Source organism: Xenopus laevis, chromosome 6L (genome assembly GCF_017654675.1).
Source record: "Xenopus laevis strain J_2021 chromosome 6L, Xenopus_laevis_v10.1, whole genome shotgun sequence".
Lineage (NCBI taxonomy): Eukaryota > Metazoa > Chordata > Amphibia > Anura > Pipidae > Xenopus > Xenopus laevis.
Window position 1 is genome coordinate 63,977,094 of NC_054381.1, and position 16,019 is coordinate 63,993,112.

General features: G+C 37.5%; 1 protein-coding gene across 3 annotated transcripts in view; it reads right to left on the reverse strand.

Annotated features, from left to right (window-relative positions):
- Positions 1 to 16,019, reverse strand: part of cobl.L (cordon-bleu WH2 repeat protein L homeolog) — a 212,109-nt gene that overhangs the window by 79,083 nt on the left and 117,007 nt on the right. For all 3 annotated transcript variants that reach the window (XM_041565255.1, XM_018266224.2, NM_001086177.1), the window contains 1 exon segment: positions 10,214 to 10,408. In XM_041565255.1, coding sequence (XP_041421189.1) covers positions 10,214 to 10,408 — 195 coding nt within the window.

The following is a 16,019-nucleotide window of genomic DNA, read 5'->3' on the forward strand; positions in this document are numbered from 1 at the left end:
ATTTTTGTAATCATTCCAAGAGATTAATTAACGTGACTTGAATGCCAAGGGACTTACATACCGTTGTCTCTGCTGGATTTTTACTTTTCTGCATTGTACATTCACCATAGAGATTTCTAACTTTATCATCATTTTCACAAACAGCTAAATGGCATTTCTAAAAACTAACAAATCTAAAATGCAGGGGCTCAGGGTGCGTATATATAATATACATCTGCATGGAGCTTGTAGTGTTGGTAAAATGTCCCTGACCACTTCTCTGCTCTATCTATCTTGGCTGACTATATGGTTTTTCAGAAATAAGTGCATGGGACACAATGACAAGTGGGTCCTGCACTTAACACCTAGCCTTGAATTCCATTATTTAGGGCCCTGGGTACATTTGAGTTGTCATGGTCATGCAAATCTTGTCATCTGTGATGCATTTATGGTGCCACAAAAATGCAAACAATTGGATAACAGAAGCCATGACTGACTGAAAGTCATGGTACTACACTCATGTCTAAAAGGGACATGTCTAAAAGGGACATGATTTACAGTACAATATATGTGTTTAGCATTATTTTTAAGGAAAAAGAGTGAGTCTTCTTCAGTGTGATTAAGTGATAAAAAGAGGAAAGTATTTGTACTATAATACTGCAGCATTAAAAATGTTCCAAAAAATCAAAAAGAAAAAAAAATCATTCTCTTGTTCAGCAGAAATTACTTATTAACTTCCACTGGGAAAATAATATATTTGATGAAGATGTGAAATTCTGAACAGTATGTTACATAGCTATATGCCAAGACATGTAGATCGACTCTTAAAATAGCTGCAACAAATATGTCCCATGACTTACTGGACAACTGCTATTTTGAGAGTTCAATGTGAGGATAATGCATATAAAATATGGACTCCTACTACATGGATATCAGGAAAGGTTTATCCTTTTTTCTTATGAGTACTGTTTTTACAGTATAATTACAAATTAGTAAGCTTGGATCTGTTACTTTCTTTATCCTTAATACATTTTTTCACAATTAGGAAACAGCAGAAAAACTAATTCTGGTACAGTATTTTCCAAATTGTGATAAAGTGCAAATGTGCTATCAGTAAAAAAACACATTTTGTGAACTAGGTGCAACCTGGAAACCAGATGTAAAATAATCAGGTGTAATACAATTCTCAGGTCTCAAACGTTTAAACTCACCAGGTAGGAGAAGAGGTCTAGGTGCACCTCCCTTCAGCTAGGGATAAAACCACATTGTAGTAGAGCAGGCACTCAAAGATCAATCTTCCAGACAGAATTGTAAAACGATTAGTAATTTATTAGGTACATCAGGATACAGCCTTATGCATTTTGTATGTCATAGACATTTAATCATAGGCTTTATAATTGGCAAAATAATCAGGAGCCAAATATAATCAGACTGCTCAATCATCTGATTTCCTTAAGTAAATCAAAGAAAGTGAAATACAGCTTTAATATAGAATAAGTGCCCCAATCAGGTATACTCACAGGATATCATAGTAAAACAGCTTATTGGAATGGTATCCTCATACCTTATGCATTTCACATATTCCACCATACTACTATGCCTAAGAACTTTTCCCAAAGCTGTATCTGTATTAAGTTGTGTAAGTTGTAAATTCTCCTCCAGCTTATATGTATTCTAGCCCTTCAGTAAGTATTATGGCACAGTACACTTGTACTATGGCAAGTATTTAAAGTATAAAAATGTTAAGTTATACAACCCTTCAAGGTGCAAACAAGACCTTCCTGCTGTGAGTCAGTAAAAGACTTTACCTGGTCTTTCAATATCAGTCATCAGTTTGCAATGCACTACTGTCAAACAGCAGGAACACTCTTTAACAAAAATAAAAGCAGAGATTTTAACCTATTTACACTGCTGTGAAACCATTTAATGAAGGAGTGTGTGCTTGGCCCTTTGTTTTCTAATTTGTTCATAGCCATGTTAAGATTGGCACTGCAAGTACTATCTCTATTTTTGCTGATGATACAAAATTTTGCAAAACTATAAGTTCCTTACATGATGTTGCCACTTTGCAGAGATGTTTGACTAAACTGGAGGCCTGGGCAGCAAACTGGCAAAGGTTCAATCTTGAAAAATGTAGAAAAATGGAAATGCTAGTTATATACTAAATGGTAGTATACTGGGAGCTTCCTCCATTAAAGGGGGCCTGTCACTAGTGAAAAATATTCCAAATCCTATTTTATCACTTTAGTCAAGCAGAATAAACTTTAATTACCCTATATAAAGTATTTGAATCTTGTTTACGTCAGTTTGGAAGCTCATATAGCATATTATAGCAAGCATGCAGGAGCCATTTTGTGGACACATCACATCATATCAAAATCTTGTTTGTGCACCAGAATGGGGGACCTGATGTCCATCCCCATGAACTGGTTAGTCATTTAAATGGTAAGGAGAAAGGGGGAATGTCTATGTCAGGAGAGCAGTGACATCTAGTAAGTGCTGAATGGAAAGTGAAAGTAACTGCCTGCCCCACCTCCATGCCTAAGGCACAGCTATGAATTAAAAGTACTTTTATTTTACAGCTTTTTATGTCTGGGTGACAGGTCCACTTTAAGAAGGATTTGGAGATTTTTCTGTACAGCCGACTCTAGGCAGTATTGTCTTCTTAAAAAAAATAAAGCATCCTTATACAAAAAACAGGCATTGACTCAAGGGATGAAAATAGTTTTTTCCCTCTTTATTGATATTTGGTAAGGCCAAGGCCAATATGCAGTGCAGTTTTGGGCTCCAGTCCTTAAGAAGGATTTTAATGAGCTAGAGAGAGTGCAGAGATGTGCAACTAGACTGGTACAAGGAATGAACAATAAAAACTATGAGGAAAGTCAAAAGCACCATCAAGATTTGATTGTAATGAAGACAACATTAATGCCTTTAAAATTGGCTTGGAAAGCTTTTTGAAGAAGCACACTATCCATGTCTATATTAATCTCAAGATCTCAAGCATATGAAGTTTGAAAATATGATGACCTAAAAATAAGGGTCTAGAAAACTGTATATGGGCAAATTCTCAATCAGGAATCAGCTTTAATTACTTTACTGCAGTTAGAATTAACATAAAAAGATGTGCTGTAGCAAAATATCCTAGAAAGGTTTATAAGAACATACAGTACATGGTTTAAAGCCATTGCATCAATCATGTCTGAAGTTTTTCCTCCAGCACAATACAAGAAATAAAGGTTGAAGGTTCATTTCCCTGCCGTCAGAACTGTTCCAATTCTGCAAGCTACTGCTCAAATGCCAAGGTCACTGGCAGTTAAAAATTAATACAAGGCTAATCTACATCTTTGCAAGTTTAACTGGATGTGTCATTTAGGAAGTTACCCATAAACAAGACAAGGCAGTTAAAATACCAAAATAGCTGAGATTTCCTATGTCCACACAGTCCCACTATTTTCTATCCAAAAGAGGAAGTCTGTCTGCACAAAATCCTTTCACATGCTTCAAATGTCCTATCTGCAAAAGTTATTTTGACAACTAAACGTACATCCTCTTCTACTTCAGAAACAATAAGTGCTGTGTTTTTACCCCTTATTAATATGTTAAAACAAGGTGTAAAATCTAAAGATCTAAAGTGAGGTCACTATATTAATTAGATTACGTGAGAAGAATCTTTGTCAATAGGTGAAAAGCATAGGACTGCTGGCTAATGTTATACAGTAAATACTGCTTATTATTTGATCTGTTTTAGATATTAAGCTCAATATTGAAATCAGTTAATGTCTGGTGTAAGCTTAGGAGGCCCCAAACAAAGCTTAGGAGGTCACAAACAAAGCCATGCTACCTCACATCACCTGTTAGCCTCAGAACTTTTTGTGTTGTATCAATCCTCTGAAATGCTTTAACTTAGCATATTTCTCTATGTACACGGTAAGCTTGTTCTTTAAAATTGTACTGTGTATGCTCTTGATATCCTTTCTTCCAGTTGCACAGCTCATAAATTCTCAGAATCAGGCTGACCAAAACCCCCTTTTAATTTTCCATTAATTATGCACAGTAATGAATGCAGTTGTCTGTCCAGAGTCAATTAAAATCTGCCCTTTGACATTAAGACAGATTACTAAGAGGGAGATACTGAAGAGATACTGAAGAGTTGGTTATTTCAGAGACAGTACAGACTTTTTAATTGATCACAACTTATTCCCTTATGATGTTCTGTATCACAATAAGTCTCCATTAATATTCTGATATGATCAGCCTAGGTGTAATAAAATCAACATCTGATATAATCCTTCAGCCATGGTTGTACTGGGCCAGTGGGAAACCAGAAAAAAAACCCTCTCCCTGCTCAGCAAATCATCTATCTGCCGCTGGTTGCAGCAAAAACACAATCCACATGTGCGTGGGAGGCCAAGATTGGGCTTAGGGTTGGGGCTTGCAGGGGGCCCTGAAACATCAGCCCTGGTTGGTCCCAGTCCAACCATTCGAATGGAAGCTCTGCTCGCACTCCCTGGCCTAGGCGTTGATTGCCCGGTGCATGGTGACAAAGGGATCGGCACCCTCCAACTGCAAGTAGGTAAGAAATCACTGGCACTCAAAGGGCAGGTGCAAGCAGGGACAGTCCCTTGCGTTTTATTAGCAGAAAATGCGACGTTTCTGGGTCAGGCCCCTTTATCAAGCATCAAAACGCAAGGGACTGTCCCTGCTTGCACCTGCCCTTTGAGTGCCAGAGATTTCTTACCTACCACAGTCCAACCAAGCCATCAGCTGTACTCTACACTGATCTCTATGGAGGATAATATATATATATTTATGGTGCACGCAAACAAACCATACATTTTAGGTCACATGAGCCAATTAACGGACAAAGGGCTGTCTCTTGCTACTACGTACTTCTTCCTGTTATAGTTAGAGCTGCAGTATTTCTGGTCAGGTGATCTCTGAGGCAACACGCAGACCATCATGAAATGGTGGTTCAAGGTAATAGATGTAAAAGGGCAATATTTTCCAGTTGGGTAAGGCTTTAATAAGCCACTTAAAGGGTTCATTCACCTTTAAATGAACTTTTACTATGGTGTAGAGAATGATTTTCTGAGACGATTTACAATTGGTTTTCATTTTTATTATTTGTGATTTTTGAGTTATTTAATGTTTTTTTCAGCAGCTCTCCAGTTTGCAAGTTTTGTAATCTGGTTGCTAGGGCCCAAATTACCCGAGCAACCATGCATTGATTTGAATAAGAAACTGGAATATGAATAGGAGAGGCCCTGAATAAATAATAAATGTGGCAATAACATTACATTTGGAGCCTTACAGAGCATTTGTTTTTTAGATGGGGTCATTAATCCCATTTTGAAAGCTGGAAAAGGTCAGATGAAAAAGGCAAATAATTGAAAAACTATAAAAAATAAATAATAAATAATGAAGGCCAATTGAAAAGTTAAGAACTGGCCATTCTATAACATACTAAAAGTTAACTTGAAGGTTAACCACCCCTTTAATATGAGATAAACTGTTGCTTAAGTATTCATTTTGGGGAAAAATGTTTGCTTTAAATATTACATATCATGCCCATGTAATCATGGGTTGTAGTACAGATATATCCCTGTTTTGACTGTTCTTTGATCACATTTTATTTGAACAAAATATTTTTATAAATAGAAAAAAAAATGTCTTTTCAGATCTAAGGGAGCTCAGTAAAGAAACCAAAGTAAGGTATGATATATGGACTCTTATTTACAGTTTAATTGTTTTAATTTCTTAGATTGGATAGCTCTCTTGGTAGATGATGAATGCAATTACCGAGTGCCCGAGGCCACTGATCAATACAATTAAACATATATAATCTTTTTTCTTTTTTTTCTGTCTGGCTTTTAAAAATTGGCAGTGGCCCCAGTATTGCATTCACATGATATCATAGTGTATAAAAAGAAATTACATCAATTTTGGCCGATGGCACTGTCTGACCATATCAGGGAGTTTTAAAGACTGTATTTTATTGATCAAACAGCTTCTGAAAAAAATGCAGATTGCCAAAACTCACAAACACTTGATCAAACATGCCAAAAGGAAATACAATAGAACAAAGAGAACATCTACACTTTTTAAATAAGCTACACTTGATTACTGAAACTGGCAGCTCTCTAAACACCACAGAAATTATAAAATCACTAAATTACTTGCAAAGGTTTACATATACAGGAAATCGGAAATGAATGTGCAAAGCCTGAGTCTGCTGTAGCACAACTGTATTTTAAAGAAAACATTAAGAGGAAAAAATAATCAAGAATCTACCAACCTTGAAAAAAAAACTCATGCGTCAGTAAAAATATTCACTTGTCTAACTCTTGCAGGATTTTCCTGTTAGCAACAGTAGCACATAAATAAAATGACCCAAACAAATGTAATCTCTTTTTAAGGAAGAATATAAGAAGCCAATAAGGAATTGACGTTCATCCTTGTGCACGAAAAAAAATTATTTTTACTATTGAGTGCTGTTCTTAGATCTACCAGGCAGCTGTTGTGTTAGGGAGCTGTTATCTGGTTACCTTTTCATTATTCTGTTGTTAGGCTTCAACTTGCAGTACAGCAGTAAAGAGTGAATGAAGTTTATCAGAGTCACATGACTGGGGGCAGCTGGGAAACTGACAATATGTCTAGCCCCATGTCAGATTTCAAAATTAATTATAAAAAATCTGTTTGCTCTTTTGAGAAATGGATTTCAGTGCAGAATTTTGCAGGAACAGTACTTTTAACTGATGCGTTTTGAAAAAAAATGTTTTTTCCCATGACAGTATCCCTTTAAGGAAAAGTACAAGTCAAGCTTTATTGCTACATTTTTCCCCTCGAATTGCTATGGCACTGTTAGGAAGAGCAACTCGGTTGCCTCTCATCCTCCTTTATGGGAACTGCTGTGTTTATTGGTACAGATGCATGGTTGTCACCCCATCTACATGCCCCAAGCACAACAATTTCCTGAAAGAAGGGCCTAATGGGAAATGTAATACAAATGCCGATTGTATAAAAGAATATGATCTTGCAATTTAATATTATTCATGATTCAAAATAACAACTTTTCCCATTGTGGATATCTGTAGACGTGTTTTGTAAAGGTGAATGTTCAATTGATCTGGTAACTCTACCTTTAACTGTCTATATTTCCCTGACTTGGACTGAACACTTCACGTGCAATAGAGCTGCATTATGATAAAAAGACATCCAAAGAATTGTGTGAGACCTCTGTGCATGTTGGGATCATAAAAATCCCTTGGACGTCAGATTCTGCCTTTAGGCCTATAATTAGACAGGCCTAGACTGGCTTGAAAAATAGCAGCTTGTAACTTTTCTTAGGACAGTGAAGATGTTCATGACATAGGTTAGAAAATTCTTAAAAAAAGCTGATTTTGTATATTATGATGTGAAGTATATATTTGTGCGGAATTTTTAATCTAATAAAGAGAATTAGATAAATGGGACTTGTAAATTACATTGACCACAAATTACTAAAAACTGCACCAACCCTAGGTACTTCTGTAGAAGCGCCATGTCGAAATCTTCTTCTGTATCTGTATGGTTCCAGGCTGGGCCAGGGCTAGATTTATATAGCGGGCACCCCTAGACCCACTGATATCGGTCACTCCCGTCCCTTCCCTTTTATTCACGCAATTTCGGAACCGGAGCAATGGGGATTAGCACACAGGAAATAAAAACGATTGTATCTCCTGAGTTACCCCAGTGTTTCTGAACCAATGTGGGTGTTGTTGCTCAGCATGCCACCCCCCTAAAATCCTGCCGCCCTAGGCCCGGGCCTTGGTGGACTCTCCACAAATCCAGGCATGCATGTGTAGTAGTGAAAAGCCGTCTTTTTTCTTCAAAGTTTGATTTTGGCTTTACTCTACTGTGCATGTGCACAGTACAGAAACTTAAAGAATATTCTTAAGCAAATATAAGACAGTGATGTGGCATTTGTAGCCTAGTAGCCCCTGGCTGATGCATTTTTCAGCAAACTGGAATGCTGACCCAGGGTCTCAGGTAAGTTATTATAATCAGTGGGGTGCTTAACATTTTGACCTCCACCCCCAATGATTATACCTTTGGTATTCCTTTAAGTCCTTGCCAAGATGCTGTGCTCTGCAATGTCAAATATCAAAACACAGAAAGCATAAGCCAAAATTAAACTGCTTGCTAACAGTATGCAAGAAAGGTAAGCAGAATAAAGGACAAGGAAAGTTAAACTAAAGAAGTAGCTAGAAATGTTGTATGTTATGTTTTGGGCTTCTGTACCAATCCCAAGCAACGACAGTCCTTTAGCAGTTAAGATCTGTGTCTCCAAAGATGCCCCAGTAGGTCCCCATCTTCCTTTCTACTGATTCACTGCACATGCTCTGTGCTGCTGTCACTTACTGAGCTTAGGGACCCACTCACAATATACAGTACACATAGAATATAAATGTCACAATATAAGGCTGATAAGTAATTAATACAGATAATTTCTACACGGCAGCTCAGAAACCAGTGTAATTAGCATCAGAATTTAATAATCAGCCCCGTAGCATCAGCTTATATTACAGGCCAACCTCTTTTTCTGCTGGATAATTTGTGTCGACCCCTAAGCTTAGCTTCTCAACAGCTGCTCAGAGCCCACAGAGCATGTGAGTGTCACAGACTCTTTCCAAGATGGTGCCCCATGTGACAAGTTTAAAGTCCTGGATCATTGCTGCAGTTGAGTGTCACGATGAGCGCTCGGCGCTCCCTACCTTACTCCCGGCGCAGCGGATCCAAGATGGCGGCGCCCAGGACTACTCGTGGGCGTAAGGACGCCGGCGCCGGAGCGCCAGCGCGGTGATGTCACGCGCTGTGGCGCCAAATTCAAACTTAAAAGGACGCCGGAAACCCGAGTTCGATGCCCGAGTATAGCTCGATATTATATTGTGTTCCTGGGTCTCCCTGCTTGCCTGTTTTTCCTGTTATTGATCTTCTGCCTGTTCCTGACATTTGAACCTTGCTGCCTGCCATCTCGAACCCTTGCCTGGACTTGACCTCTCTATTGGATTTCCCTTGAATTGTACTTTGCCTGGACTCACTGGAAAAGGACTTCCTCCTTGATCCTTACTACACCCCCCTGTGGGTGCCGCAGGCCCCCGCTGACATTGAGAGCTGAAACTTTTGGCTGGTGCAATAAGTTCAGTATATAAAATATGGCATTTTTGGTCCTATTCATTTTTAGGGTTTCCTTCTCCTTTAAGGATAGCATAAAAATGGTATAGCGTTAATACGTCTTATGCACTTTAAAGTAAATGTAAAGTAGATGCATGTTGGCAGTTTCACCACAATGGAGTATACATCCCTATAGGCTACATGGGTACAATACTTTCACAAGCTGTTTATATAGAAGGCACAGATGTATAGCATTTTGCCTAAATGTATTCAGTAGAACATATTGACAAATACTGGATATTAAAGATCACTACAGTTAGTTTATAGAAGGGAAGAAAAGTGTATGGGCTGGTTAAGTCTTAAAGAAGAAGTAAACCCCTTATTAAAAAAACCCTACCCCCCACCCTACATAGACCCCCCTCCCTCCTCCCCCCAACCTAGCTGCTAGCAAATGCCCCTAACTTTTTACTTATCCCTCGGTGCAGATTCACGGCATCAGAGTTAAGGGCACCATCTCCTTTCTGTTCGGTCTTCATTGGGTCTTCTTTTGGCTCTTCAGCAATTTTCATGATTTTCGACTCATGCGCAGTTGACAAATACTGCTCCAACTGCGCATGCGCCGATACGGAACTTAATTCCTGATGAAGACCAAAGACAAGAAGATGGCTGCTGTGAACTCCAATGCCGTGAATCTGCACCGAGGGGTAAGTAAAAAGTTAGGGGCATTTGCCCGGGGTACCAGCTAGGTTGGGTGGAGGAGGGAGGGGGGTCTATGTAGGGTAGGGGGGTAGGGTTTTTTTTTATAAGGGGCTTACTTCTTCTTTAACTCCAGACTCCAGTCTCTACAGCCATGACAATAAAAATAGATGAACAACCAGCAGCTCCAAGCAGGTGTTACTGGAGTTGCAGGATGGTGCCCATTTCCAGCTCCAGCAAGAAGAATAAGGGCTATTTACTAACACAGAATACAATCTGAATGTATAAATCAACATTTTAAAGTAGCTGAAGACACGCATAAAAAACCTTTAATCATTATACATTGTTTATACATTTTCATGGTATTATTTTCTAAAGCTCTCACCTGCTCTGGTGTTTTTTGATCCATGTTTTTTTCAACCACCGCTTCGAAGGGTGTTGGCTTTGGTGGGGGAGGAGCTCTGCGTTTCTTTACCTCTGGTTTAGCACCAATTGATGAGATGTTATATAGGGACACTGAGGCACCCAGTGTAACAGGGCGAGTGTTCACTGCAGGTGAACTTGGGGCTGTTGAACATCCCTGTAATGACATAAGACATTTTTTTAAAAAAAAAAATTGGAAACAGAAGCAATTAAATGACCTTATTCTCTAATGATACATTGGGGTCATTTATGACCATAGTTTTGCAAAAATGTATGCAGTCATTGAGCCAATCAATAGTGTTCATTAAAGGTAATTGTGTCCAAAGCCACTCCTGGCACTTCTGCATAGCTGCGCCTACAGCAGGATGCATCAATAAAAGCAGCGTATTTGCACTTAAAGAATCATGCACAGACATTATTTTAACACTGCACACCATGATGCATTTCCACCTATTTAAATATACAATCTGTGCTTTAGCCAATTACTTTTTTCACTGTAACCTTTACTGAGACTTTCACTGATGGTACAGGTTCCCAAAACAACTCTAACTAGTAGTTTACAGGAAAAAACATTGTCATCCATTACGTTAATTACGAGTTGTTCATCTTTAAATTAACTTTAAGGGCTCTTACACATGAGCGTTCCGACCTGCGCTCCCCTGCGTTCCGTTTTTTGGCGTTCAGCCGCAGGGGAGCGCAGGAATAGACGCAAGTCATTATTTGAAATAGGGCTGTACTCACTCAGGCGCGTGTAGGCGCCGAACGCAGGTTCAGACGCAACATGCTGCATTTTTCCTGCGTTCGGCGCCTACACGTGCCTGAGTGAGTACAGCCCCATTTCAAATAATGACTTGCATCTATTCCTGCGCTCCCCTGCGGCTGAACGCCAAAAAACGGAACGCAGGGGAGCGCAGGTCGGAATGCTCATGTGTAAGAGCCCTAAGTATGATGTAAAGAGTGATATCCTGAGACAATTTGCACTTGTTTTCACTTTTTATTATTTGTGGTTCTTGAGTTGAGTTGCATTCAAACACCATGTCCCCATTTTTGTCTTAAGGGTTCCTCCATGTGATTAAAATCTGGGGTCAGCTATTTCTGTGAAATATTTCATTAAAAAAACTGAGAAAATATATTTCAAACATGAGTTTTTTTGTCTGAAGCATAAACCATAGATGCATTCAACTTTTTCTCTCTTTCTTTTTTATTGTCACATCTTTAGCTGTACAGACAGTATCATACAAGTTTAAAAGTATAAACTTAGCGTGCTGTGCAAAACTCCCTGTCCTACATTTATTACAGTGGGTGGACAGCAAAGACAATGTTCATTCGTGTAACTAGTTTTGTTTTTAGCAATGTGTTTACTTAGGCACTAGCAATACATGGCTGAGCCAAAATAAAAACGCTGATGGGAGTTCTCGTATGTCATCCAGTACAGAAACAAATGTTCTCTAGCTACTCCCAGACGTAGTTTTCGTTTGGAATCATGATAATATTCTGTGACATACCTAAACCTCAATATGCTTTTGCTCTAGGTGATATTGTAAAACAAATAAGATATTATTACGCTGACTTCTTTATAATGCAATGTTCCCAATTCAAGGATCTATTTATTAGTCCAGCCCAAAGATGAGAGTTTTTTTGTCTGTGTTACATTATGAGTAATGGAAGAGCAAAACAATCAAGAACAATTTGTACAACTTAAAAAGCGAACGTTTTAGTCTAAACAGTAGCAACTGTATTCAACCCATTACAATCCTTCTACTTCTCAGTTTAGCCAGGCTATTATAAATTATAAGGATATCAGAAATCACCAAGGAGTTCCATGACCATATAAAAGCACAAGGCCGAGGGCCTTGGTGTTAAAGGGGTTGTTGACCTTTAAATTAAACTTGTATGATGTACAGAGTGATATTCTGAGACAAACTACAGTTGGCTTTCATGTTTTATTAATTGTGGCTTTTGAGTTATTTAGCTTTTTATTCAGCAGCTCTCCAGTTTTCAGCAATTTGGTTGCTATGGTCCAACCATGCAATGAGCCCTGAGCAATATGTTGGCAGTCTAAAAATACATGGTAATGGTAATAATAGTAATAAGAGACTGGTATATGAATTAGAAAGAGGCTGAATAAAAAGATTTGTAATAAAAATTAGCAATTACATTTGCATTTGTAGTACTACAGAGCATTTGTTGTTAAGATGAGTTCAGTACTCCCCATTTGAAAGCGGAAAAGAGTCAGAAGAAGGCAAATAATTCAAAAACTATAAAAAAAAGAAAAAATTAAGACTGAATAAAAATTTGCATAGCATAGCCATTCTATAACATACTAAAAGTTAACTTAAAGGTGAACTGCCCCTTTAGTTTAATATTTACAAGAAGGGGTGCATCATTTTTTATAATAAACAATTGAGTCATATAACACACATTACTTTACTAACCACTGATTATAACTGATGACATCATAAAGCACTGTTTACAAGAATATAAGATATTCATGGCTCTTCTGTATATCTATATATATTTCCCAGATACTCAGCAGAAGAGCTAAAGAAAGTCACATGCACCCAGTGATTTTATAACATATGGTGATGTGACCAATGTCCCTCAGCACAAACTATACATATAACCCTGTGGAAGCCAGCAGTGGAAATTGGCTTGAATGCAAGAGTAGTCTGTTTTGGTCCTATGCAGTAGGTTGCTCTGTGTAAGAGTTAACTTTTGCAGCTGTACAAAGTGCCTTGACATAACAAACTGCCAAGGAAGGGTGTGAATAAACTGCTGCATGATTACATACAGATTTGTTACTCAGTACTATAATGTGTCTTATGTGACCTTTACTCAGAGGTTCTGTAGTTCTTTTTTTTAGGTGATTTACCTTTGGTGAGAAAATACCACAAACATATGTCTCTCTAGTCACAGTCAGAGAAAGCTTTACTTGACTGCACATGTTAGGGCAGAGTTGATGAACATAATCTTTAGAGGATTAGTTTACACAGTTAAATAAGAATTATCTTGGTATACCAGATGAATATATTAATTTTACCTGTATTTTTCTTATTTCTGTGCTGAAATAATGACGTATTCAGACACAAGAAGAAGAGTTTTATTTTTATAGTTGATCTTAGTATTTATATATTATATATATATAATACACAAAAGCCATGAATATCCTGTAAATTATATCCTTATAAACGGTGAGTAGTGATGTCATCAGTTATAAACGGTGAGTAGTGATGTCATTTCTGTCACATGACTCACTAAAATTTGTGTATTATAATAAATAAAGTACCCCCAGTTGTAAAATATAAGGATATTAGAAGTTACCTCGGAGTTCCATGACCTGTATAAAAACACTCGGCCTTCGGCCTCGTGTTTTTATATGGTCATGAAACTCCTCGGTAACTAATAATATCCTTATATTTTACAAGAGGGGGTACTTTATTCACTATATATATATATATATATATATATATATATATATATATATATATATATATATATATATATATATATATACACACACACACACACACACACACACACACACACAGAGTTTGAAGATTAGCGCGGTCGCCGGTCACTCCTAGAAAAAGGCAAAAAAGCCATGGTGCTGCCACAAAAAGCAATATCAGCATAAAGAACAACACGCAATTATGGGACTTAATTTATGTGCAAAGCTTTAATGCTGCAAGTCGACGTTTCGGTCCTGCACAGAGGAATTTTGTCTTGATAAAGTTCCTCTGTGCAGGACCGAAACGTTGACTTACACCATTTAAGCTTTGCACATAAATTAAGTCCCATGTGTTGGGACATTATATTGTGTTCTTTATGCTGATATATAAATATATATATATATATATATATATAAATATATATATATATATATATACTATATATATATATATATATACTGTATATATATATATATATATATATCTATATATACTGTATATATATATCTATATATATATATATATATATATATATATATATATATATATATATATATATATATATATATACACACATACTATACGGATGTTAGTGCTTTAAGGAGATTCCTTAGCATTCACATTACTCTGGAAGAAACAAGTAGTGCCAAGGCAGAGGTTGCCAAATGAGTTTATCTTTTCCCACTATGTCCATGACAGTACAGGTCATCAGGGTGAGGTCTGCATCAAAGAACCAATTCCAACCTCGTCCCAACAGGATTTTCTAAACCTGCCCAACCAACATCTACCGATTTTCAGCCAGCTATTGGTCAGACAGACCTGTAGTAGGGCTCCATACATGGGCAGATAAGCTGCCGACTAGGTCTGAATCAGCATCTTAAAGGAGAAGGAAAAGCTACCAAGGCAGTTTATGGCCAATAGATTAGCCAAAATAATGCAAGGTAGGAAACTATATTTATTCTGTAGAATGCTTTACCATACCTGAGTAAACAGCTCTAGAAGCTCTCTCTGTTTGGTATAGAATAGCAGCTGCCATATTAGCTGATGACATAACTTCCTGCCTGAGTCTCTGCCCGCTCGCTATTAGCTCTGGGCTCAGTTTACAGGGGGAGGAAGGAGGAGGGAGAGGGAGAGATTAGCAAACTGAGCATGCTCAAGACCTGCCCTGGAGGTTTAAGCTCAAAGAAGGAACTGATACAGAAGCCCATGTCTACATAATAGAAGGAAACAAATGTGGTGTTTCTTTTGACAGAGGACTGAGAGCAGCATTACTTTGAGGCTTGACTGGTATATTATATAGACCTTTTCTTTGCCTTTAAATCTGCCTGTAAATGACCACCTTTAATTCACCTGTGCAGACAGCAGTGCTAACAAATGAAACATGAACAAATAGATGCGTGTAGTCAGTATTCCTGTGAAAAAGTAAAACAAACATGCAAATGAACTCTTGATCTACCAAAGAATTATATTATGAATCAAATGTATCAAGTTTACTTAAAATGTTTTGCTGGTTATGTAAAAAAAAATAGCTTTTAAACAAACAGAAATGTTAGGATCAAATAAGGAGAATCAAAGACTTTTCTGACCTGTTACAAAGGTTATCATGGTGTATTTTTCTTCAGTACTAAGTACAACCAGTACTTTGTGTGCTTTATTTTCTTTCTAAAGTTCCGCTGATCTTCTCTTATAAGAATTTAATGGAACGCTTAACAATGTTGTAGTTACACTGTGGTAACGTCATTAAAGTAATTCTGAAAGATTTTTGGCAGTGTCATTAGCATTCAAACTAAAACTAAATACTGTTAAGGTCATTGCTGCTTTTTTACTCATATTCATATAAAAAAAACAATTGCTCTACATGTTTTTGTTGGAGATGTTCTACAGCAAACTGCACAGAATATTGTAATAATAATAATATTAATATTATAATAATCCTCATTCAGATAAGAATATTAGGTCAGTCATGCATTTACAAAATTAGGTTGATGGAAATTATTGGATTTTTTTTTACCGTTTTTGCTAGTGTAACAGTAATTATAATGGTAGACCTGTCCCAGAGAACTGGGGATAAGTGGTATCAAAACATGACAGGTTTGATGTTGTTCAGATCCTTATTTTCAATACAAAAAACTTCTCTGCAGGCACTAGAATATTTTAGATCAGGGATCCCCAACCTTAAGAACCCGTGAGCAACATTCAGAAGTAAAAGGAGTTAGGAAGCAACACTAGCACGACAAATGTTCCTGGGGTGCCAAATACGGGCTGTGATTGGCCATTTGATAGCCCCTATGTGGATTGTCAACCTACATTGAGGCTCTG